A 25,030-nucleotide genomic window follows, 5' to 3' on the forward strand; every position below is an offset into this window, starting at 1 on the left:
TTTCTGGGGAAGCCTTGTATCGGCTACACACACCCTTTCTCCTTGCAGACCCACAGCGGGGGCAGCCAGTTCATCCCCTCCTGCTTGCCTCCCCCTTGACTCACCCTGGTGGGCACCGCGCCAGCTCCCCACATGCCCAGAGAAGAGGACGCTTCCCTCTTACCCCGTGGTGCAAGAGGTCCCTTTCCCTCCCCGGATATTTCTCATAGTTGTGACACCCAACCCAGGCGGCTCCACCCCGCGCTCCTGACAGAAGACAGGCGCTGGCAGAGCCCTCTCCACTTCAGAGAGCTCCGGGGAGAAGCAGAGGCCAGACGGGAGCGGGTCGACCTCGGCTGCTGAGCGCCAGGTGGGTGCCAGTCCGGGTGCGCCCTCGGTGCCAAGGGGAGAGCGCGCCCTGGCCGTGCGCAAAGGGGCGCCCAGGGGACCGCGGGTGGGAGCAAAGGATGGCTTCGCCGAGAGTTTGGAAGGAGGGCGCGCCAGGGGGCACGGGAAGGGTGTGGGTGCCAGGGGGCACGGATGGAGCCCCAGGGGTGATGGACCCTCTGGAGGGGCGTCCAGGGATCAGTGGAGGAAAGAGAGACTTTGTTGCACATGCTGTGTTTTGTTGTTTTTTTTTTGTGGTGGTGGCGAGAGCGCCGGTGTGGGTGTTGGTGCCAGGAGTGGTTGGGCTGTGGGGGTGCTTGCTCCGCGTCGCGGGGAGTTCCGCAGGTCAGTAGGGCGAAAGAGCGAGCTAAAGTTTGCCTGCGCCTTTTAAAAACTCCGGAGAAGTTGGGATAGGTCTCTAGATCTTAAGCATTCATTTGAAAGATGGGGTTTTGGTTTTTTTACGGGGGGAGAGTTGGCCTGGAAGATCAGTGAGGGAGTGAACCGGGGGGGGGGGCAATCGGGACAGGAGAGGACAGGGCAGTCACAGGTGCGAATGGAGAAATCTGTGGATGGCGAAGCTTTTTGGGGGTGGGAGTTGAAGAGTTGTAGAAAATACCTGGAAAGAGACGTAAGGCGGGGGCGGGCGCATGGAAGACGGTTCAAGAGGGTCTCATGTCGGGGGTGGGGGCAGAATTAATGTCCGGGAGGTGTGGGTGCTGTGGAGGCAAGCACTGAAAACATTTTGACGGTTTGGAAGAGGTGGCTTTCCCAGTGATGCAATGCTGGGGAGTTTTTTTGGGGGGGTGGGGAGAAACTGGGGTGGAGTCCAAATGTATTAGGTGGCCAGCTCAGGTCAGGACTTATGGGGCAGAGGTCCCTGGCCCCACTCAGCAGAATGGGCAGTGGGTCGCACCCCAGACAAGTGCAATACTGTAATTTGCATTCCTCTCTAATGAGGGACACCCCATAAGCCCATTAAGTTTAGAATCCAATCTTATCCAACTGGGCTGACTGAGAGGATCCGCCCCTCCTTGTTATCCAGTAAGTTGGTTTTGAAAACAGGTGGGCGCCCATTTCAATAGGGAAGGGGGCTTGGAGCCAGAGTTGGGATTTGGGGAGGGGTCTCGAGGGCAGATCAAGGGCTCAGCTTTTTCTAAGATGCTGCCGGCCCGTGTGGACAATACAGGGCAGGATGGAGCGAGAATCTGACTCGGTCTTAAGGACTTCCATCCCAGTGGAATGATGTCAGTTCTGGTTTGGTGGCCGTGATTCCCCGGTGAGGATTTGCAAGTTGTTAGAGACGGGTGAGCCTTGTTTGGGAGGGCACCTCCCTCTTGATGGGTGCTAGGAAAAGGGCAGGGCAGCGGTGCCAAGGGGCAGAGGGTGCCAGGCGATGCAGATGAGCTGCGGGGTGTTGGTGCGGCGAAGGAAATGAATGAGCTGCTAATCTCGGCTGGAGGAATTTGAGACAGAGGAGACATTGGGAAGCTGCGGGCTTTGAAGGTTGAAAATAGGGCTTTCCCCTCACCTCTCTCTCTCTTTTAAATAGATATTTCTTTCTGGTCCTGTAAGTCAGGACAGGGCGCGTAAGGGGACACCTTCGCATTTTGCACAGATTCCACAAGGACAGCCTTGCAAGGCGGGTTTGGCCAAAATGGAGAGGGACTTGCTGCCCACGGCATTTGGGGAGTATTCCACGACTGAACAGGGGGTTTCCTTTACAGGGGCCCTATAGAGGGAAGCTTTTAAATATGTGGTGTTTTATTATGTTTCTATATCTGTCGGAAGCCACTGAAAGGGGCTGGGGCAACCCAGTTAAATGAGGTATTATAATAATAATAATAATAATTTTTACTCTGCCCTGTTCTGGAGTGCGGCCCAAAAACAGGCGAAGGGGTGTGCTTGGTAATTTTGGATATTGTTTATAATGGGATACTTCAAGAAGAGGGGTTTTTGGAAATGGATTTGCAACGGAGGCTGTTTGGATGGATTCAGAGGCAGCAACATCCCAGAAACCAGGGCCAAATCATTCAGAAGGTCCTAGGAATAATAATAATAATAATAATAATAATAATAATAATAATAATTTATTATTTATACACCACCCATCTGGCTGGGTTTCCCCAGCCACGGCTTCCAACAAAGTATTAAAATACAGTAGTCTGTTAAACATTAAAAGCTTCCCTAAAGGGGGCTGCCTTTCGATGTCTTCTAAAAGTCTGGTAGTTGTTCTTCTCTTTGACATCTAGTGGGAGGGCATTCCACAGGGCGGGTGCCACCACCGAGAAGGCCCCCTGCCTGGTTCCTTGTAGGATGTTGCCCTGTCCTGAGTCAGATCATTGGGATCCACCATTGCCTGCTCTGGTTGGCTGGCAGCAGTGGCTCTCCAGAGTTTCAGATCGGGGTCTGTCCCAGCCCTCGCCAGGGGTCCCACGAGGGATTAAGCTTGGTGGGACCTTCTGCACGGAAAGGTGGGTGCTGCACCCCTGGGACACAGCCCCATCGCCCTGGTCACACGCCAAAGGGAAAGGGAATCCAGCAACAGGAGGGCGTGAGAGCTGATGCAAGTCTTAAGATCTGGAGATCTGGAAGGGGAACAGCTAAAGCAAATACAAATCTACAGCATAAGAACATCAGGAACACCGTGTAGGGTTCTGGTCGCCTCAACTGAAAACGGATATCATTGAGCTGGAAAACGTTCAGAAAAGGGCAACAAAAATTATCAAGGCGGTGGCAGCCAGCTGGCCGCGGAGGGGGGAAGCTGGGCACCACCAACAAAAAAATTGTGGGTGCTCACCCCCCGGCCCCCCTGGAGTTGGCGCCCCTGCCATCTGCTGTGGATGCTTTAGTTGAGATATCTTACTCAGTTGGTGGTGCAGGGATTTTGGGGGTGCTGAGGAAGAGGACGAGCCGTTTTGGAGGAGGGGGCTCTCGGATAACCCCTGAGTTCTTGGGGTTCAGTGTGTCGAGTTTCAGGAAGCTCCTTGCATATTTATTTTTTTAATGGTTCATTTCTGAATAGATGGGGCAGTTTGTAAGCTGCGGTTTCTGGCCTAGAAGCCCCCTCCGTCTGGTGTGATACCGTGCGTCGAAAGAAACGTACTCTGCACACGCTCAGAAATGCTCTTTTCTTGGGTGAAGTTGCAGTTTCTCTGCTGGGGTTTATTTCTTTATCTCTTCAGTGTGTGTGGATGTGTGGACGGAACTGTACAGCTCCTCTGACCGTCAACATTCATGTTTTATACCGTATTTTATGCTGTTTTTTGTAGCAGCAATTAAGTTTGTTGTTAGCCGCCCTGAGCCCGGTTTTCTGAACCGGGAAGGGCGGGGTATAAATTAAAAAATATTATTATTATTTATATTATAATATAATATTTAAAAATAAATAAGGCAGCCCCCAGATGAAAATGAGATCAGAGCATTTCCTCGGTCAACTTCCACTTTCTGTTCCTCTGTCCTGAGAGAAAAAGAGAGTTCTTGGAAGGGGGCCTCAAAGTTTAGTCCAAAAGCAAGAGAATCCCTTCTAGCAGGGCACCTGTGTGGCAGGCGGAAGTTCAACAGAGGCAGATTTTTTTCTCCCCAGCTACACCTGTTGGACTTCTGCCTGTCGTGTCATTGTTTGAAGGCCTTGCGAGAGATTGGGGGAATATGGCAAGCCTGGATCGAGGACCCTGGAGTTCTTTACGAACCTCCACCTGCTGTTGGGAAAAGGATTGCAAGCCGGGACTCCTGGGTTCCCAGATTTGGCCCCGGGGCTTGTTTAGCTGTTGCTTCATTACAGTTAATGGCCCAACCAGAAACTCGGTTTCACCTGCTCCATCCAGCTGAACCGGCAAACCTCACCATTCGCACACCTTGGCACCATCATTAGCTCCACGGAGGCCGTCCCCATTGGCTACCTGGCCAGCAGGTGGGTGGGGCACCCTGGGAGATGAGCAACTTTTTCCTGGGAAGGGATATTCCCAAAGCTCCAGTCCTCCCAACGCACACGCAAGTCCCTGGCCTCAGCCGCGCCTCAGCTCCTTCCTGCATTCCAGGCCCTGAGGACGTCCACCTGTTCAGCCACCCGGATGAGAGAGGAAATTAATTTATCTGAATCTCGCCCAGCGTGGCAAGAGGGCCCCTGAGCATGGGCAGAGTGCTTTTCCCGTGCAGGGGAAACCCAACCTGCAGCAGCCCTCCTCCCCACCCCTTAAGACTCATGGGCTTGGTGGGAACATCGGGAAGCTGCCTTATAACTAAACGGATTCATCAAGGTCAGGGCTGCCTGTTCTGGCTGGCAGAAGCACTGCAGGACTGCAGAGAGGGGAAACTGCCAGCCTCACCTGGACTGAAACCTGGGGTCTTCTGCATTCAAAGCAGATGCCCAGCCACTGAGCGACAGGCCTTGTTGAAGAAGACAAACACTGGGGTGAGAAAACACCTCAAACTGAAGGACTGGTGATTCCCCCTCCCTCCCCCCTCACCCTAGGCCATAAATATAGCCAGCACCATCCGCACCCCCCCAGCCCTGCATCTCCACAGAGATCCCCACCCCAACGCCAGTCCAGATGACTTCAAAACATAAAGATAATGGGGATTAAGATTGTTTAAATTATTATTTAAAAAAAAGTGGAATGAAAATAAGGTTTATTTTAAAAGGAATGTTAAGAGATTAGGATTTGCTGAATTATCAGGTTGAACTAGAAAACAAGAAGGGGAGGTATGAGGAAGTCAAAGAAATATGATTTTGAAAGATTGTTATTGAAATTGATCTGTTTTTAATATTTTTCTTTTTCTTTTTCTTTTTGTGTTTATATAAAATTGGAAAATCTAATAAATATTTATATAAAAAAAACAGATGACTTCAAAACATATCCCCCACAACCCAACAACCCACAAACAGGCTAAAATCTGATACCCAATCAGCACAATGGTGGCACCAGAGCGTACCAACACCCACCCCAACATATTGCTAATAACATGTTGCTAATAACACTGGCATTACTGCTTATGAACCCTATACCCAACATTGGCGTCACAAAGACGCTTAACATCATCTCGCTGACCACCCCCTATGGCAAATGACAGGGAGGGTGGCTTGGCCCTGAACAAGGCCATCCACGCCCGCTGAGACCCAGGACCAACCGGCTAAACGCCAGATGGCCCAAAATACCCCTAACAAACACCTATATGACTACATATAGGATACTCTCTATAACCTATCCCCCACTCTTTAACCCAAATCTGATCCTAATCCCACTAATCCCCCACCCACCGCACGCTAGGTCCGCGCAACCCCATTGGTTTGTTAAACAACACAAAGTGAGAGACACAGGACAACCTGGATGGGTTGGCAAGGAATCACCCTACATAATAGATAAGCAAGACGGCTAGCCTAAAAGCAATTACCGTATTTTTTGCTCTATAAGACTCACTTTTTCCCTCCTAAAAAGTAAGGGGAAATGTGTGTGCGTCTTATGGAGCGAATGCAGGCTGCGCAGCTATCCCAGAAGCCAGAACAGCAAGAGGGATTGCTGCTTTCACTGTGCAGTGATCCCTCTTGCTGTTCTGGCTTCTGAGATTCAGAATATTTTTTTTCTTGTTTTCCTCCTCCCAATACTAGGTGCGTCTTGTGGTGCGGTGCGTCTTATAGAGCAAAAAATACGGTACACTAAATGTGAGGGGGCTGGGAAACCCCATAAAAAGAAAACACAAACACTGGGCTGCTGCTAAATGGACTTCAATCTTGATGCACCCCTAAGTCATAGCTGGAAGGACCCCTAGGTTCATCTAGTCCACCCCCAGCAACGCAGGAATCTCAGCTAAAGCATCCATGCTTAAAAACCTCCGAGGAAGGGCACAGACACAGTTGGGCACTTGGTTGCCACAACAACTCCCAGGTGCTTGAAACCAGAGTCCAGCCCAGCACCCCAGGGAGTCCCTGAATTAATATCTTGCGAAATGCGTCTTTGTAGATAAGGATGTTCCTATTTCTTCCCTGCCGACGTTCATCAAGGCTGCCACAAAGTGTTTGTTAGCTCTCGGGTTGGCATAGGAAACTTTCGGCCCAGGACGTTGCGGTGTTACCCAAAGTGGCCTGGGCAGGATGTGTGCAAGGCAGAGGTATTCCAAGCATGCTACTTGGTGGTCATGGGAACAAGCTCTTAAAGATAGCGGCGTTCCCAGCCGGCTGAGTGGAGGTTTAGAGAAAAAGAATCATAGAATCATAGAATCATAGAGTTGGAAGAGACCACAAGGGCCATCGAGTCCAACCCCCTGCCAAGCAGCAAACACCATCAGAGCACTCCTGACATATGGCTGTCAAGCCTCTGCTTAAAGACCTCCAAAGAAGGAGACTCCACCACACTCCTTGGCAGCAAATTCCACTGTCGAACAGCTCTTACTGTCAGGAAGTTCTTCCTAATGTTTAGGTGGAATCTTCTTTCTTGTAGTTTGGATCCATTGCTCCGTATCTGCTTCTCTGGAGCAGCAGAAAACAACCTTTCTCCCTCCTCTATGTGACATCCTTTTATATATTTGAACATGGCCATCATATCACCCCTTAACCTCCTCTTCTCCAGGCTAAACATGCCCAGCTCCCTTAGCCGTTCCTCATAAGGCATTGTTTCCAGGCCTTTGACCATTTTGGTTGCCCTCCTCTGGACACGTTCCAGTTTGTCAATGTCCTTCTTGAACTGTGGTGCCCAGAACTGGACACAGTACTCCAGGTGAGGTCTGACCAGAGCAGAATACAGTGGCACTATTACTTCCCTTGATCTAGATGCTATACTCCTATTGATGCAGCCCAGAATTGCATTGGCTTTTTTAGCTGCCGCGTCACACTGTTGGCTCATGTCAAGTTTGTGGTCAACCAAGACTCCTAGATCCTTTTCACATGTACTGCTCTCAAGCCAGGTGTCACCCATCTTGTATTTGTGCAACTGGGCAACTGAGCGACAGGAGGGAATGAGAAAGGTGCATAAAAATTATGACGGAGAACGGAGAAAAGCTGTTCCCCACAACGCCGAAACTCGCAGACATCCAATGGAGCTGAATGTTGGGAGATTCGGGCCTCACAAAGCAAAGTCTTTCTTCGCCCGGAGAGCAGTTGAGCTGCGGAACTCACTGCCACTGGACGCAGTGATGGCCACTCACTCAGATGGGCTTGAAAAGAAGATTGGCCTTAGAGAGAGAGAGAGAGAGAGCGTTCAGGAATGGGGATCTGGCTGGCTGCTGCGAGGACAGAATGCTGGATACGTATTTATTTATTTCAGTCAAGAACCAGTTAGTGGCGTAGCGTGGGGGGTGCAGGGGGGGCCGGCCGCACCGGGCGCAACATCTGGGGTTAGGGCAAATCCACGGGTTAGGGGGTGCAAATCCACGGGTTAGGGGGCGCAAATTACTTGCCTTGCCCCGGGTGCTGACAACCCACGCTACGCCACTGGAACCAGTTGAGATGCTGGACTTGATGGGCCTTTGGCCTGTCCAGACTCCAGACACTCAGTATATTAATTCTGAGCCTCCCCCATCCATTCCCATTGCCCCAAGTTCCATGCTGCCTACGGCGTCGTTTGAGAAATATTTGGCCCCATCATATGGAAAATAAGGCTACCACCCAAGACAGCTATCCCAGATCGGAGGACACAGGGTTCTGAATACTAGCCGTTGACCATGGAGCAGCAGAAATAACAGGTTATTGCTCTCACCGTCCTGCTGCCGGGCTTCCCAGAGGCATCTAGGCGACCCACTCTTTAGGCCTTTGGCTTGTTCCAGCAGATTGTAAGCTCCTTGGGGCAAGCTACTGTTGTGCGAGGCAAAACTGATGATGGCTCTATAGAAACAAACAAGGATAAAGATGTAAATTCCCGTGTGTGCCGTGCTTAAAGGACCTGGGGCACCTTCTCCCTTGCTCCGAGGCTCATCGTGCTGGTTTTGAGCGAGGCATCCTTGATCTAGCCTTGCCCCAAATGGTGCAACCTCCAGAGGGAGCACAACTCCCATCTGGAGGGCGCCAGGTTGGGGGACGCTGTATTTCTCTTAGGAACCTGCCTGTTGATGGAGGTGAGCCCCCAGACATCCGGTGCTTCCACCTCTGGAAAGCACTGGAAAGGAGCTTCCACCTTTGGAAGTGGGTGGCTCCCAGATGCGGGGCCTTCTTTGTGGTGGCACCCCAGCTATGAGTTTCACTAACACGCGCCTATAAGGGAAAGGTTGGAATGTTTCCTTAGTGCCGTCTCTGTTGTCATTTGGGCGTCAGGAACAGTCTACTGTGTTTACACTTTCCAAAGCAAGTAAAGCTGTTTGCTTAATCATTATGGATATTGCTTTTTTAACGCCGCTTGAGCAGCAGGTTTTACGATGCCTCATTATGTTAACAGCCAACTGCGGTTTTAATTGTCAACAGGTTTATCATTTTTAGCTTTTCGCTGGGGTTGTGCAAGGTGTTCTGAAGGCAGCGCGGAAGAGCAGAAAGATCTAAAACGAACAAATAAAGTCCATTTCGGGGGGCATGAATATTCCACCCAGACCCGAGTCTTGACCTTTCCATGTGTTGATAGTTTTCGGAAAAGGATGGTCAACGCAGCGTCAAAAAGCTGTGGCGAAAGGCAGACCCGCACCGGTAGAGCAAGAGACTCTTAATCTCAGGGTTGCGGATTCAAGTCCTGCGATGGGCAAAAGATTCCTGCATTGGCGGGGGGGGTTGGACTAGATGAGCCTTGGGGTCCCTTCCAGCTCTACAAATCCATGATCGCTGGGTGCAAAAGAATAATAATAATAATGAATTTTATTTATATCCCGCCCTCCCCAGCTGAAGCCGGGCTCAGGGCGGCTAACAACAATAAAATAGTACAACATTCTAAAATCATTTCATTATAAAATTAATTCAACTCAAATTGATGGCAACCATTAGGCTAAAGTTCTGTGAAGACTGCCAAAGGAGGGAGTCAGGCTGTGCCCTGACCAAAGACCTGGTGGAACAGCTCTGTCTTGCAGGCCCTGCGGAAAGATGTCAAGTCCCGCAGGGCCCTAGTCTCTTGTGACAGAGCGTTGCACCAGATCGGAGCCACAGCCAAAAAGGCCCTGGCTCTGGTTGAGGCCAGCCTAACCTCTCTGTGGCCTGGGACCTTCAGGGTGTTTTTGTTTGAAGACCGTAAGTTCCTCTGTGGGACATACCAGGAGAGGCGGTCCCGTAGGTACGAGGGTCCTAGGCCGTATAGGGCTTTGAAGGTTAAAACCAGCACCTTAAACCTGATCCTGTACTCCACCGGGAGTCAGTGCAGCTGGTATAGCACCGGGTGAATGTGATCTCGCAGTGAGGACCCCGTAAGGAGTCTCGCTGCAGGAGTGGGTTTGTAAAAGCAGCACCCGTTGCAGGATCAGCTTGCGACAATAAAAAGCAAGGCGTGTGTTGCGCAGGTGGCATCTCCACAAAAGGCTTGCAAAAGAAACCTTGTCCGAAACCGTAGAGAGCTGCTACCAGTCTGTGTAGACAGCACAGGACAGAGTGGATCAATGGCCCGACTTATCTAAGCATAGCGTGCTCGGACAGGCAGCAGCATCCCACGCCCTCAGGCAGAGGCATGTCACCAGCCCCGGCTATCTGGTCCTCTGGATGTTGACCCACCCAACTCAGAACTGTTCTTGTTGTTCCTGTGAGGTTTATCGCCCACCTTTCCCCCTAAGCTATTATTCTTGGGAGCAGTATTTCAGACAGGCCCTTCCTGGAGATAACGGGGATTTCAACAGGGACCTTTCGCCCTTCCACTTTGCTGCAGCCTCTTCCCAAAGTCCGCAAGGACCTTCTGCCAACTCCTGACGTCTCTCCCTTCCTCCTTTGAAACATCTGTCCACATCTGGAGTGATGTCAGCTAGAGCAGAGGGCAGATGGGCAGAGGTCGCCCGGTATGTTCTGGGGCGCCCGCCCAGCCCTATCTTTGACCCTCGGATTTCCACATCCAGAGATGGGGCCCTCATGTCCAAAGTCACCAGACAGCACCGCTGAGTCAGGAAACATTTGCCTGCGAAAAGGGGAAGGGAGCCTGGAAAACAAAACAAAACCCCCAGGGATTAAGAGGTTGGGCACTAGATTTCAAGGAGGGAAATTCCAGGGTGTCTGGCTTTCATTGCGGGGAGGGTCTGGGTCAGCACAGCCAAGATTTCGGGTTTCCCCCTAGACACATTCTTAGAAAGGAGGTGGAGGAAGGAGAGAGGGTCATAGCTCAGTGACATAGCACCTTCAAAGCCACTTGCTTCCTCCAAATAATTCTGGTAACCGTGGTTTGCTGGGAACTGTAGCTCTGTGGCAGATAAACTACAGTTCCCAAGGTTCTTTAGAGGGACGTTGTCTGCTTTAAATGTACACTGTGTCCACAGCCTGTGAGCATTATAGCCAGGGATTCATAAAGCCAGGATCCTGCCTTCTCCAATCTGGTGCCCTCCAGATATTTTTGTCCAGGGGTCAGCAACCTACGGCCCATGGGCCACAAGCAACCCACGGGGGTCATTTTACCGGCTCACGAGCTGCCCCCAAACTGAGCTGCCCACTTGGTGAGTCCCCGCGCACTGTGCAGACGCCAGAATCCGTCCCACAGAGGGGGCTCCGTGGCAGTGAACCGGCCCAGGCAAGGTAAGCCTTGCCGACCCCTGTTTTAGTCTATAGCAGGGGTCAGCAAACTTTTTGAGCAGAGGGCCGGTCCACTGTCCCTGAGACCTTGTGAGGGGCCGGACTATATTTTGGGAAGGGAAAAAAATGAACCGATTCCTATGCCCCAGAAATAACCCAGAGATGCATTTTAAATAAAAGCACACATTCTACTCATGTAAAACACCAGGCAGGCCCCACAAATAACCCAGAGATGCATTTTAAATAAAAGCACACAAGTAAAAACACGCTGATTCCCAGACCGTCCGCAGGCTGGATTGAGAAGGCGATTGGGCCGGATTTGGCCCCCGGGCCTTCGTTTGCCTACCCATGATCTATAGCAACCCCCAGGAATGGCCACAAGGGCTGTCCGGGGACTGGTCTTGGTCGAAAGAGAACGTCTGTCTTTCCAGTACCCTCACCCCAGAACGTTTAAGGTGGCCTTGCCTAGCCTAGTCCCTATCCAGATGTTTGCAGCTGCATCCCTGCTGGCTGGAGCTGATGGGAGTTGCAGTTGAGAACATCTGGGGAAGCACCCAGTTTCCAAAAAACAGGTTTAGATCGAACAGGGAGACCGTGGTCTTGGATTCCAGAGTCCTCTGAGACAGGAACTGTTGTTGTTTTTTGCAGATTGGAATGAGGCTAGAGATGGCTTAGAGGGCCGCCAATTTTGCCAATCCAGTGCTTTGCACTACAAGTCCCATCAGCAGCACCCCCCCAAAAACCAGGAGGGCACCAGGTTGGCAAACTTTGTGCTTGAACCGGTGTATCTCCAGTGTCAATGGACTCCAGTGTCACAGACAAGCCATACATTTAGAGCACTGTGACTCCGCTTTAAACAGCCATGGCTTCCCTCAAAGAATTATGGGAGCTGTCGTTTGTTAAGGGCGCCGAAAGTTGTCAGGAGACCCCCCTCGCAAAACTACAATTCCCAGTGCTCCCTGTGAAGAGGAATTTTAAAAATAATTATATTTTATTCTTTTTTCCCCATATGGAATACATTTGTTACTCAGCAGTTATATTCCAATTCAACCAAACTAGTCACTTCCCACTCACCCAACATCGTTTTTCATAACCCAAATTACATACAATTGTATTTTAAGGTTCTAATTTCCTCCTCTTTAGCATGTTTCTTAATATCTTCTATTTTCTTGCACTTCAAACCCCGTTGTGGCCTTCACGCATGGGAATTAACTTTTAATATAGACTAGGAAAGGTTTCCAGTCTTCTTAGAAATATTTCAAATTTGTATATTCTTTCAGTGCCGTCAGTTTTGCCATCTCCCGTGACGAGGGGTTGACTGGTCGTCCACTCTGGGAATTGTAATTTTGGGGAGGCGCTTTTAAACGTATGGCCAGAGTGTGGCCTGGCTCCCACCAGCCAGTGGTCAGTGGTCAAGGATGACAGTCGGAGACAGGGTGGATTTGATTTAAATCAAATCGATTTAAATCACTAGTCAGTAAGACTTGATTTAAATCACAGATATTTTTACAGAAAGACTCATTCTTGCTGGTATCACCTTAATATTTACAACCAGGTGAAGGTTTCCTTTTCGGAATAATACATTTTCAGAGTAGTTTTTACAGTTACCTCAAAAATTACAGATTTGGTTATACTCTTAGAAATGCATCGACCAATCATTATGAAATTATTGTGAGGTTTAATAAGTTAGCTGTTTATAGTTGGACAACTTTTCTGCTGCACCTTCTTGGAAGGAGAAAAACAATCATTTCCTTAGTAACAGTTTAAACGATTTATTTAACTAAAACAATAACATTATAGCATATGTATTCATGTTGGTTAACTGATGTGGTTAAACGATTTTTTAAAAAAGAAACAACCTTAAGTTTTAGCAAACATGAAAAACTTGAAACAAATCCTTATTTCCTGATGAATAGCCTTTGGACTATAATGTAACTTAAATAGAAAACTATCTTTAGAAGAGTGGCAGATGAAGATGATGGAATATGCAGAACTGGCAAAGCTGACTAGGAAATTCTGAAACCAGAGTGATCAAGCTTTCCAAAAAGACTGGAGTAAATTTGTACAAGATTTGAAGGATAATTGTAAACACAGAACTACACTAGCAGAGTTGAATTAACAAGACTTGTAATGTTAATGAGTTTTACTTTTTTATATCTATTTAAAATTTGGGATCATGTGGAATATGCTATGATTATAGATATAAATTATGAAAACCATGAGACGGAAGGGAGGGAAGTTGATTAGCTCATAAGAGCAAGAAGTAAAGTTAAGAATAAGGTTGTATTTAAATACTATAAAATGGAAATTAATATATATATATATTATTTTTAAAAAATAGAAAGATTTTTCATCCAAAAGCATTTTATTTTAAAAAACCAATTTAAAGAAAAAAATCCAATTTGTTAAAAAAAATAATTAAACGAAATCTTCGATTTTTTTTTATCCACCTGGGTTGGAGATCAATCGCCGTGCAAGGGAAAGCTGTGAAATAAAGCAGAGAGAGCAGATTGGGACGCAGAGGGGAATATCGCTTTAAAGAAGGGCTTGGCCCTTCAAATGACTCTCACCTGGGCAGCATCTTCTGGCCATATAATCCTAGGTTTTCAGAGGCTGGGGAGAACACCCACAGGAAGTGACAAAGGTGGCTTAAAAATGAATGGCAGAGCTGGTGTTTAGCAGCGTCCCAGCCCTGGATAAGAATGTAGAAAGAAGCCGGGCTTGATGATGGAAGAGGCTTTAGAGTAGAGTCATACTCTCACTCGATTTATTTGTGTACCAATTCGTTTCCCTGGCTGCCAGGAGGAAAGCCAGGCTTTGTGGTTTCGGCTGGTGGCAGCCTGGGGTGGTTGCCACCTTTTGTTTCTGGCACGGTGCCTGTGCTCTTGACAGAGGTGTGGCAGTCCCACATTCAACAGGCGGTGTGGCAAGTTGGGGGAAACACCCCCTGTTGAATTCTGGAATTCCATGCCTTCCGTCCAAGGTATGAGAACCAATTTTTTCCCCCCAGGCTGAGCCTTAGAAGTTTGAAAGCCAGGACTTCTGAGTTGTCTAAGCTGGGAGGGAGTCTTTGCAGGTGGAGCAAAGGGGAACTCTGATTCCAAAATCGCAAAAAGACTGCTATGTTTCTTCTGCAGATGGGAGGAAGTTTTATTCTCTGTTAATTAATATTAATTAACGATTTGGTTGACCATCTGATAAAGGGACCTCACGTGTCGAAACGGGAAATGTTAATTCAATATGCGTCCAGGAATTGATGGATGGATATTGCGATGTTCTGTAAGGTTTGAAGATAAACTAGAATTAATTGGGGAATATGATGGGGAACCATCTTGGAGGGCATGCGGGAAGTCAGATTTGGGGGGGGGGGAATGTTAAATTTGTTCCGATTTGGAAAAATGTTAATTTTGTTTTGATTTGATTTGTTTTCATTAGTGACCAATTTGTAAAAAAAAAATTGAAAATCAATAAAAAAGATTTGCCAAGAGAACTCGGATCGTGAGCTCTGGCATGCCTTTCTAGTTTTGGAAGGGAAAATCTGGTGGGAAGCTGTGAGTCCCCCACCCCACCCCCCGGCTGACATGGCGGTTCTGTAGAATAAGTCCTGCCTCGGCCAAGGTGCTATCAGATAGCAAGGAAGACCCACCATCGCTGAAGGAGATACTGGGTTACTGTTCCAGTCGCTGTGCCAGCCTCTATCCTGGGGCCTAGTAGTCAGCTATGGATGTGATAACTCCACAGAATGCCCATTGCTTGCTTCCCACACCGTTGCCAGTCTCCCAACTGGGGAGAAATAGGGTTTTCTGCTGCTAAAAAGCTGTGTCTGGAGTGAATAAAAGCAGTTGAGTACAGTGGTACCTTGGGTTACATACGCTTCAGGTTATATACACTTCAGATTACAGACTTCGCTAACCCAGAAATAGTACCTCGGGTTAAGAACTTTGCTCCAGGATAAGAAAAGAAATCGTGCTCTGGTGGCGCGGCGGCAGCAGGAGGCCCCATTAGCTAAAGTGGTACTTCAGGTTAAGAACAGTTTCAGGTTAAGAACGGACCTACGGAACGAATTAAGTACTTAACCCGAGGTACCACTGTCGTAAAAAAAGGTAAAGGGACCCCTGACCATTAGGTCCAGTCGCGGACGACTCTGGGGTTGCGGCGCTCATCTCGCTTTACTGGCCGAGGGAGCCGGCGTACAGCTTCCGGGTCATGTGGCCAGCATGACTAAGCCGCATCTGGCGAACCAGAACAGCGCACGGAAACACCGTTTACCTTCCCGCTGGAGCAGTACCTATTTATCTACTTGCACTGGTGTGCTTTCGAACTGCTACGTTGGCAGGAGCAGGGGCTGAGCAACGGGAGCTCACCCCGTCGTGGGGATTCGAACCGCCGACCTTCTGATCGGCAAGCCCTAGGCTCTGTGGTTTAACCCACAGCGCCACCCGCGTCCTACCACTGTAGTATAGATTCAAAATTCTGCCCCCCGGAGCTACAGTGCCCCTAGTGCTGGGAAACGGCGTTGCATTCATCTTTTCTTCTCTTCCTTCTCTGCAGACAAGATGCCGGTGGCAGACACTCGCGGGGATGCCGGGCGATGGACCAATGTCAGTTACCGCGTGCGGCAGCCCAACCAGCCGGAGACCGGGCCCAGGAGGAAGAAGAGGAATTGGTTCCACAAATGCTGCGCCTGCTGCTCGGGCCAGGGGGACGACGACTGGGGTCCCTCGCCCGGGGAGGTCCCAGGAGCACGGCGAGAGCCCGTTATCCGAGGTGAGATGCTTGGGCGAGGATCTGCGAGACACTTGCCAGGCGAGAGAGCCGGGGTGAAATCAAAAGAATGTGCACAGTGTGCAGACGTGTTTATTTATTTTTTAAATATAATATTTTATTAATTTTTCAACATATCGTTTTCAACAGTAATTCAACATACTTTCATATCTTATACCATTTATTTTTACTTCCATCAATCACATCTGAAAATGTTCCAATCTATTCACTTAATATACATTTTTTTAAAAAAAAGATTTTTATTCATTTTTCATTTTCGTTCACTACATGCATCTCAAATTCTTAACATTTACTATATATTTCTCCCTCCCTCCCCTCCAAAACTTCCCCCAACTTGCGTTTGTGGTTTGTTTCTATTTTCACCCGCTTTGCTATCGTTCAACAGAGAAAGTTATGAATAACACAACATCAAACCTTCAAAACATAAAAATAAAATTAAATACATCATCCTATTTCACTATCTTCCAAACATTTTCTGGTGCTAATAATGTGGATGTTTATTTAAATCCTACCATCAAGTCTATTGCCTTTCTTTGTTTCTACAAATATAATATGAATGGTTCCCAATCTTTTTCAAAGTCTCTGCTGTCTTTTTCTCTTAGTCTTTCTGTCATTTTTGCCAGTTCTGCATAATTCATCAACTTCTCTTGCCATTGTTCTTTAGTTGGTATTTCTCCAGTCTTCCAATTACATTTCTTACTTCCACTATTACATTTAAACCTCATAACTAATATCTCTATCCTTTCTGTACTTTGCAACGTTTCATATGTTTTCCCTTACAAAACTTCTTGTAGTCCTACTAGCGTAATTTGTTGATTACAGTTGCTCTTCAAATAGTTCGTATATTTCTTCCAATCTTCCGCGAATCTCTGGTCCCTCAGGTTTTGAATCCTTCCTGTCATTTTATCTAATTCTGCGTAGTCCATTAATTTTGTCTGCCATTCTTCTTTCGTCGGGATTTCTTCTTGTTTCCGTTTCTGGGCTAACAATACTCTTGCTGCTGTTGTTGCATGTAAAAACAATTTAACATCTTGCCTATTAATATCCGAGTGTGCAGACATGTTTAAATCTTGCTCATCATCATCCCTTTTAATTTGTATACCGTCCTTCTATCTTACAATACCCAAAGTGGTTTACAAGCTGAAGAAACAAAGAATGTCCACCTTATAACAATCTAACGCAAGACAAAAATGTGATAATGAAACGTAACTTTAAAATAAGCAACCTACATCAAATAAATTAGCGTTCAACAATCATTAGAATAGCATAGAAGAATAATATCAGCATATAAAAATTAAACCGAAATCCACTCTTAACAGTTACAATAAATAATTTCTAAACTACAGTCATCAGTAAGACAACGGCAAGCCACAGAGCATAAAATAATACAATCCAAATTGAGAAGCAGGGACTAGAGGCAAGTGGAAGAAGGCCTTGTCTGATGAAGTCTCTCCCCTCTCCTTCTGCACTCTGGTGCAGCTGCACAGATTTTAGGCTCCTCTCGAAGTTTTGAAACTGGAATTTGTAGTGAGGTGTTGATTTTGAAATTCAGCTTTGAGAGAGAGGCTTTAAAACACATGTGCTTACAAAAATAGAAGTTCATCTGACTAAAGCAGCCTTCAGCAGCCCAGCGCCATCCAGGTGTTCTAGACTACAACTCCCATGATGGGAGTTATAGCCCAGAACATCTGGACGGTGCCATCATGGGAGGTGTGGCCCAGAACATCTGGATGGTACCATCACGGGAGTTATAGGCCAGAACATCTGGATGGCACCAGGCTGGTGTAAGTGCTGGGGAAAGAGATCTCCCCTCTTGTCTTCTGTAATAAAATTTTATTTATATCCTGCCCTCCCCAGCTGAAGCCGGGCTCAGAGCGGCTAACAACAATAAAACAATAAATAAGGCGTTATGCACATGACTGATACTGTTTTGACATGTGAACCTTATTGCCAATATTTTAAGAACCCTTCTCTCTTCCCTGAATGGAGAAATCCACTGGCGATCCTTTAGCAGAATTGTTGGCAATGCATCGGAATAAATTCTGTCCCCTTCGATGGGTTTCTGCTGTACTCCTTCCATATGTTTCCAGGGCCTCCCTGTTTCCAACGAAGGAGTCTCGCCAGGCGAGATGTTGACATCGGTCAACGGTGTGATGCGGCAGCAGAAAAAGCTAACACAATTCTGTGCTGCACCAGATCAGGGAAGTCATAGACCTGTTCTGTTCTGCCTTGGCTGGACCCCACCTGGAATATTGTGTCTGGTTCTGGGCGCCACAATTTAAGAAAGATATTGAACTTCAGCTGGAACTTCAGTTCCCTCCAGCTGAGGTGGGGGACTCAATTTCACTGGCAGAGGTGGGGTGGCCATCTGTCAGAGATTCTGTCTTGTTAATAAATGTATTCTTATTGATTTCCAATATATAAATTACAAAAGAGAGAGAAAGGTACAGAAACAAAACACCAATTCTCTCCACTCCAGGACGGATCAATCTATTATTGTTATTTTTTAAAATGTATTTATTTGGTTTCTCAACTTAAATTTTTACAGAGATATATCAAACGTCAATCATAAACACAAGATTCCAAGGAATCTCCTTCCATCCTCCCCTTTGTGGGTCCTATTATTAATCATTTCCTCCCACATCTTTTGTGATCATCCGAACCCTTTACCTCTTCCGTTATGTCCAGAATTCAACCTTAAACTACAAGTGATACTCCACTAACGATTTTAACCGTTAATCTAGTTAAGTTTGCCCAAGTCCAATCTGTGATTTCAGTAGCTGCCATTCTTTAGCATTCCCAGTAAAGTGTTTCATAAAAGGATGCCATGCTTCAACAAAATTGCCCGCATTATTTGTATTATTTGATGCGTGTATTCTCTTGGTTAATGTTAGCAGTGCCGGATTTATGTATAAGCCAAACAAGCTATAGCTTAGGGCCCCACTCTCTTGGGGGACCCCCATAAAAATTAAAGGGGGGAAAAAACCTGGATGTACATTTCCAAAATATAAGATATAAAACAAATAAAAGAAAACAGGCATAGGCAAACTCTGCCCTGCAGAAGTTTTGGGACTACAATTCCCATCATCCCTGCTGGTCCTGTTAGCTAGGGATGATGGGAGTTGTAGTCCCAAAACATCTGGAGGGCCGAGTTTGCCTATGCCTGAAATAAAACCTACATCAGCAATAGTGTTTTGTGTTGTGTAGGCTCCTATGATGTAAGTCACGGGCCCCGCCTGCTAGCCTGCTCCCTAAAATATCACTGGTTTGCTCATTTCTATATAGAGGGTGCCTACATTCTGCGCGGACTGGTTGCATGGCAACATGGGCAAATGGCTTTAGATACCTATTAGGTCGATACATTAGCATATAGCTTATATTCAACGCAAAAAACAGTGACAATTTGTTGTTGACAAAGGACAGCTGGACATATAAAGGGCCCCATTACCTTCAGTAGCTTAGGGCCTTGTCAAACCTAAATCCGGCCCTGAATGTCAGGGATTTTTTTAGGCGGAGATTTCTGCATTGCAGGAGGTTGGACTAGCTGTAGCAATAACAATAACAATAATTTATTATTTATACCCCACCCATCTGGCTGGGCTTCCCCAGCCACTCTGGGCGGCTTCCAACAAAATATTAAAATACAATAACACATCAAACATTAAAAGCTTCCCTAAACAGGGCTGCCTTCGGATGTCTTCTAAAAGTCTGGTGGTAGTTCTTCTCTTTGACATCTTTTCCTTCCTCCCTTGACCAGAGGGCATGCTGGTGGTCAGTGGCGTGGACCTGATGAGCGGCCGATCCAGCAGCAACCGCCGGGCCCACCACACAAACGAGTTCGAGTACGAGAATCTCATCCTCCGCCGCGGCCAGCCCTTTGACATGAAGCTCCAGTTCCGCCAGCCATACGACCCCGAGGAGCACCGCATCTGCCTCGAGTTCCTCATCGGTGAGCGTGCCGAGAGATGGCGGGATATCTGGCTGTCAGTCACGGGGGGGGCGGGGGACTAGGGCGGGGGCCTTCGCTACTTTTAAACAGAGCTGCTGAGTTTGGAGGAACTAGGCGAGACGGAAGCAGGCCACAAATAGCCGCCCGATGTTCTTCAGCACACCTCGGTGTTGTTCAAGTAACTCTCCTTTTTCTCCCAGTTGCGGAATCCATTGCCATATTGTACAGTGCTACCTTGGTTCTCAAACTTAATCCGTTCCGGAAGTCTGTTTCAAAACCAAAGCGTTCCAAAACCAAGGCGCGCTTTCCCACAGAAAGTAATGCAAAACGGATTCATCCGTTCCAGACTCTTCAAAGCAACCCCTTAAAACAGCAATTTAACATGAATTTTACTATCTAACGAGACCATTGATCCATAAAATGAAAGCAATAAACAATGTGCTGTAGTCACACAACCAATCCGTCAGTAGCTGAACTGGGTTGCGCACAGTCACAAGAGCAAAACAAAAAAGCCACAAAAACGCAAGATAAATAGCAAAAACAGACAGACCTCATCATAAGTCTCAAAATGGAAGCGTGGCACTCAAAACGGAGCACGTCCGGCTTCCGAAAAATGTTCGCAAACCCAACACTTACTTCCGGGTTTGCAGTGTTTGGGTTCCAAGTTGCTTGAGTACCAAGGGACCACTGTTTAGGGTTGATGCCTAGCTTAGGGAAGTTTGAAAATGCACAAGGGAGGTGTCTAAATGGACCCCTCCTTCTTAGGAAGCGAGGACGGGTGAGCGGGCTGTTGTTTTCGTTCCCCGATGATGGGCTTTCCAGAGGCATGTGTCTGAATGTATGAAGCAAGAAGGGTTGATCTAGCATAAGGTTGCCAGACGTCCCCGGATTTACAAATCAGTCCCCATACAAAATCAACTGAAGTTGAAAAGTTTCCCCAGATTCATTGAAAAAAATCTGGTAACCTTAAATTCTAGCAGGCCTACCCTGGTGCGTATTTTATACAGGAGCTTGTACGCCTCTTTGCGCAAATAATATTCCGATCAGAGAATGTAAGTTCCCCCTGGTGCAAATCATGATGTTTATGTTTTATGCCTAACACAAATAGCCTCAAAAAGCTCAGGAGTGGGGTCTCCAGAGTGGGGTCCCAGGCTTGCACCATGAGGGGGTCACTTTGGTGCTGCTACCTCAACAAAAACAATGCAGGAGGCAGCAGCTAGGAGTTCTGGGTCTGCAGCCGCAGCAGGTGCTGTGATTCTCCAGTGGTTTGACTCCACCCTTGGAGGTGCACTCCATTGCCTCTCAAGACAGATATCAACGATGACTTCACACAGCCCAGGTTCCTGTGATTCTAAAGTATGGTGTAGTGGTTAAGAGCGGTAGTCTCGTAATCTGGGGAACCGGGTTCGATTCCCCGCTCCTCCACATGCGGCTGCTGGGTGACCTTGGGCTAGTCACTCTTCTCTGAAGTCTCTCAGCCCCACTCACCTCACAGAGTGTTTGTTGTGGGGGAGGAAGGGAAAGGAGAATGTTAGCCGCTTTGAGACTCCTGCGGGTAGTGATAAAGCGGGATATCAAATCCAAACTCTTCTTCTTCTTCTTCTCGCAGGGCAGGGACGGGGTCAAACTCGATGACCCTCTACTGTTCTGTTTTGCTGCGATCCCAAGGTTCAGAGATGAGCCAAAACGCTCAGCAGGGCTTTGCTTAGCTGCCCTAAGTGAAGCGAGGTTGCTTCTGAGCATGTGCAAAGTGCCTTTCCCTCTCCTTCCCATTCTCACCCACACCAAACATTTCTTGGTCAGAAAGTAACCAGGACAGGGTTGAGATGCATCTCAGCATCCCACAAATCTCACTGAGGCCACGGCTGCAGTGTTCCCTATGGCCACGTACTTGTCAGCCGAGCCGCAGGCAGAAATTCACCGGGTGAAGCTTGGTTCTCAGCCTGCCCTCTTGGATTTCTGCCTGCCCTCCCCTTAGCAGCACAGTTGCACTGGGGCTCTGCAGCCAAGAGCTTTCGCTCCCAGAGGACGTTCCCCGTTTAGTGGGCGAACTGGTCTGTGTTCCTTATCTGCTCAAGTGGGCGAGGAATGTGGCTCTCAGCGTCCCGGGACGCGTTGCTAAACTTCGCTTGGGAGCGCAGGGTTTGGTAGTGGGGATGGGCTGGCAGGCAGCCTGTTTTCTTGGCTTCCGGCCCAGCCGTTCCCATAATTAAGCATTCGTTTCCCCCCACCCCAACACCGCCATTCTGTTCCTCCTTGCCTGAGATTAAAAAACAGAAAACATCCCACCCTCTGATTAGCTTGCAAGGCCGGCCGCCTCTGTAATTTCTTGGGTTCGGGGGCCTTCTGCATTCCACAGCATCTGCTGGGAGGGGAACGTGCTCCTTCGAACGGCCCACCCAGAATCACAATACGGCCCCCTGCCCTCAGAGAGGGCAGACGTGGCATTTTAGGAGAGGCACATTTTTGAAAAGACGTAAGAGGTGGTTTGCAGAGGTCAAGCACTTGCTCTGCATGCAGAAGTCCTGGGTTCGATTCCTGACATCTCCAGGTACAACTGCGGAACTAATAATAATAATAATAATAATAATAATAATAATTTATTTATACTCCACCCATCTGGCTGGGTTTCCCCACTCTCGGCAGCTCCCAGCAGAATACAGTGGTACCTCTGGTTACGTACTTAATTTGTTCCGGAGGTCCGTTCTTAACCTGAAACTGTTCTTAACCTGAAGCACCACTTTAGCTAATGGGGCCTCCCGCTGCTGCTGTTGCTGCCGCCGCCTGATTTCTGTTCTCACCCTGAAGCAAAGTTCTTAACCTGAGGTACTATTTCTGGGTTAGCAGAGTCTGTAACCTGAAGTGTATGTAACCCGAGGTACCACTGTATTAAAAACACGATAAAACATCAAACATTCAAACTTCCCTAAACAGGGCTGCCTTCAGATGCCTTCTAAAAGTCAGATAGTTGCTTATTTCCTTGACATCTGATGGGAGGGCATTCCACAGGGCGGGCGCCACCACCGAGAAGGCTGGTTCCCTGTAACCTCACTCCTTGCAGTGAGGGAACCGCCAGAAGGCCCTCGGAGCTGGACCTCAGAGTCTGGCCTGAACAATGGGGGTGGAGACGCTCCTTCAGGTATACTGGGCTGAGGCCGTTTAGGGCTTTAAAGGTAGCTGGTGATCGGAAACCCAGGTCAGATAGAATCAAAGAGTTGGGAGGGATCATTTTAGTTCAACCCCTTCAAGGCAGGAATTTTTTACCCGACGTGGGGCTTGAACCCAAGACCCTAAAGAGCCTCGTGTTCCATTGACCAAGCTATGGGCCAATGACCGCACCATACCTTTAAAGCACAAAGCTCCCCCGCCAAGGAATCCTGGGAACTGCAGTTTACCTGTCGCAAAGCTACGAGTCCCAGCACCCGGAACAAACAGCAGTTCTCAGGAATCATTTGGGGAAAACCATGTCCTTTTTCTTAAAAGCAGAGGTTGGGTAGTGATCTGTCCGGGATTCTTTAGCTGACACTCCTGCAGGACTAGATGGGGAGCCCTTCGAACCCCACAGTTCTCTGAGTCTATGAAATGAGGTTGGAGGGTTTGGTGTGGATTTGGCCTCTGTCAGAGGAGATGGTACTGGGCTGGATGGTCAAATAGTGAGACGTGATGTAAGAGAGTTCCTACTTGGGGACTTCCCTGGCTTTTTTCTGGCCCACGTAGGACTGGTCTGGATAGTTAGCCTTGGTGAAGACTTGACGTTTTCGTCCCCCAAAAAGTTTTTGAGTTTCTGCTGAAATGAGGCTGCATTTTAATGTTGTAAGTTAATCTTGTTTTTAAGCTGTATTTCAATCAATTGTTTTGTATTTGGTGTTAGCCGCCCTGAGCCTGGTCTTGGCTGGGGAGGGTGGGGTATAAATATATTATTATTATTATTATTATTATTATTATTATTATTCCTCAACCCCATGCTCAGTTCCCAGGGGGCAAAGAAAGGGTCGCCAATGGGAGGGGGGCTTCCATTGGCTACGGCCACGGACTACCCCTCTATTCTGAGTTGGTCAGGCCCCCGCCTGGAAAACTGTGTCTGATTCTGGGTGCCACAGTTTTAACAAGGATATTGGCAAGCTGGAACGTGTGCAGAGGAAAGCGACCGAGACAATTGAGGGTCTGGGAAAACAAGCCTTATAAGGTCCGGTTGATGGAGTTGGGGATGTTTAGCCTGAAAAAGAGGAGATACGATAGTCATCTTCTCAGGGGCTGTCACATGGAAGATGGAGCAAGCTTGGTGTTTTTTTTTCTTTCCTGCTCTGGAGGGCAGGACTCGAACCCATGGCTTCAAGTGACAAGAAAGGAGATTCCGACTCAACATCAGGAAGAAATTTCTGGCAGTTAAGAGCTGTTTGACAGGGGAACGGATTTCCTCGGGAGGTGGTGAATTCTCCTTCCTTGGAGGTTTTTAAGCGGAATCTGTTATGGATGCTTTAGCTGAGATTCCTGCATTGCAGGGGATGGACTAGATGACTCTAGGTCTCTTCCAGCTCTGTGATTCCCTCGGCCATTGCTTGGAGATAATGTAAGTTGCTGGTCCCATCACCTCCTCGCAAACAGAAGGGGAAGAAATGGAGGCAGTGAGAGATTTTACTTTCTTGAGCTCCATGATCACTGCGGATGGTGACAGCAGTCATGAAATTAAAAGACGCCTGCTCCTTGGGAGAAAGGCGATGGCAAACCTAGACAACATCTTAAAAAGCAGAGACATCACCTTGCCAACAAAGGTCCGTATAGTTAAAGCTGTGGTTTTCCCAATCGTGATGTATGGAAGTGAGAGCTGGACCATAAAGAAGAATGGGTGCTTTTGAATTATGGTGATGGAGGAGACTCTTGAGAGTCCCATGGACTGCAGGAAGATCAAACCTCTCCATTCTGAAGGAAATCAGCCCTGAGTGCTCACTGGAAGGACAGATCCTGAAGCTGAGACTCCAAGACTTTGGCCACCTCATGAGAAAAGAAGACTCCCTGGAAGAGACCCTGATGTTGGGAAAGATGGAGGGCACAAGGAGAAGGGGACGACAGAGGACGAGATGGTGGGACAGTGTTCTCAAAGCTACGAACATGAGTTTGACCAAACTGCGGAAGGCAGTGGAAGAGAGGAGTGCCTGGCGTGCTCTGGTCCAGGAGGTCAAGAAGAGTAGGACATGACTAAAGGACTAAACAACAACAATGTGGGTTGCAGACTGGCAAGACCTGAAGGGAATTACATTGTCTGCCTCTGGATTGGAGAGAGGGTCGGCTTTTGGATCAGTGGGAGAGCTTCTACTTTGCAT

General features: G+C 47.9%; 1 protein-coding gene across 1 annotated transcript in view; it reads left to right on the forward strand.

Moving 5' to 3' along the window:
• Positions 1 to 217: 217 nt before the first annotated feature.
• Positions 218 to 25,030, forward strand: part of TGM1 (transglutaminase 1) — a 55,796-nt gene continuing 30,983 nt past the window's right edge. The window contains exons 1-3 of the mRNA XM_083580860.1: positions 218 to 349; positions 15,527 to 15,742; positions 19,518 to 19,709. Of these exons, the coding sequence (XP_083436986.1) occupies positions 15,532 to 15,742; positions 19,518 to 19,709 (403 nt within the window). The 5' untranslated portion in view covers positions 218 to 349; positions 15,527 to 15,531. The remainder of the gene's footprint in view (positions 350 to 15,526; positions 15,743 to 19,517; positions 19,710 to 25,030) is intronic.

The sequence above is a fragment of the Podarcis filfolensis genome (assembly GCF_964270895.1).
Source record: "Podarcis filfolensis genome assembly, chromosome: 13".
Lineage (NCBI taxonomy): Eukaryota > Metazoa > Chordata > Lepidosauria > Squamata > Lacertidae > Podarcis > Podarcis filfolensis.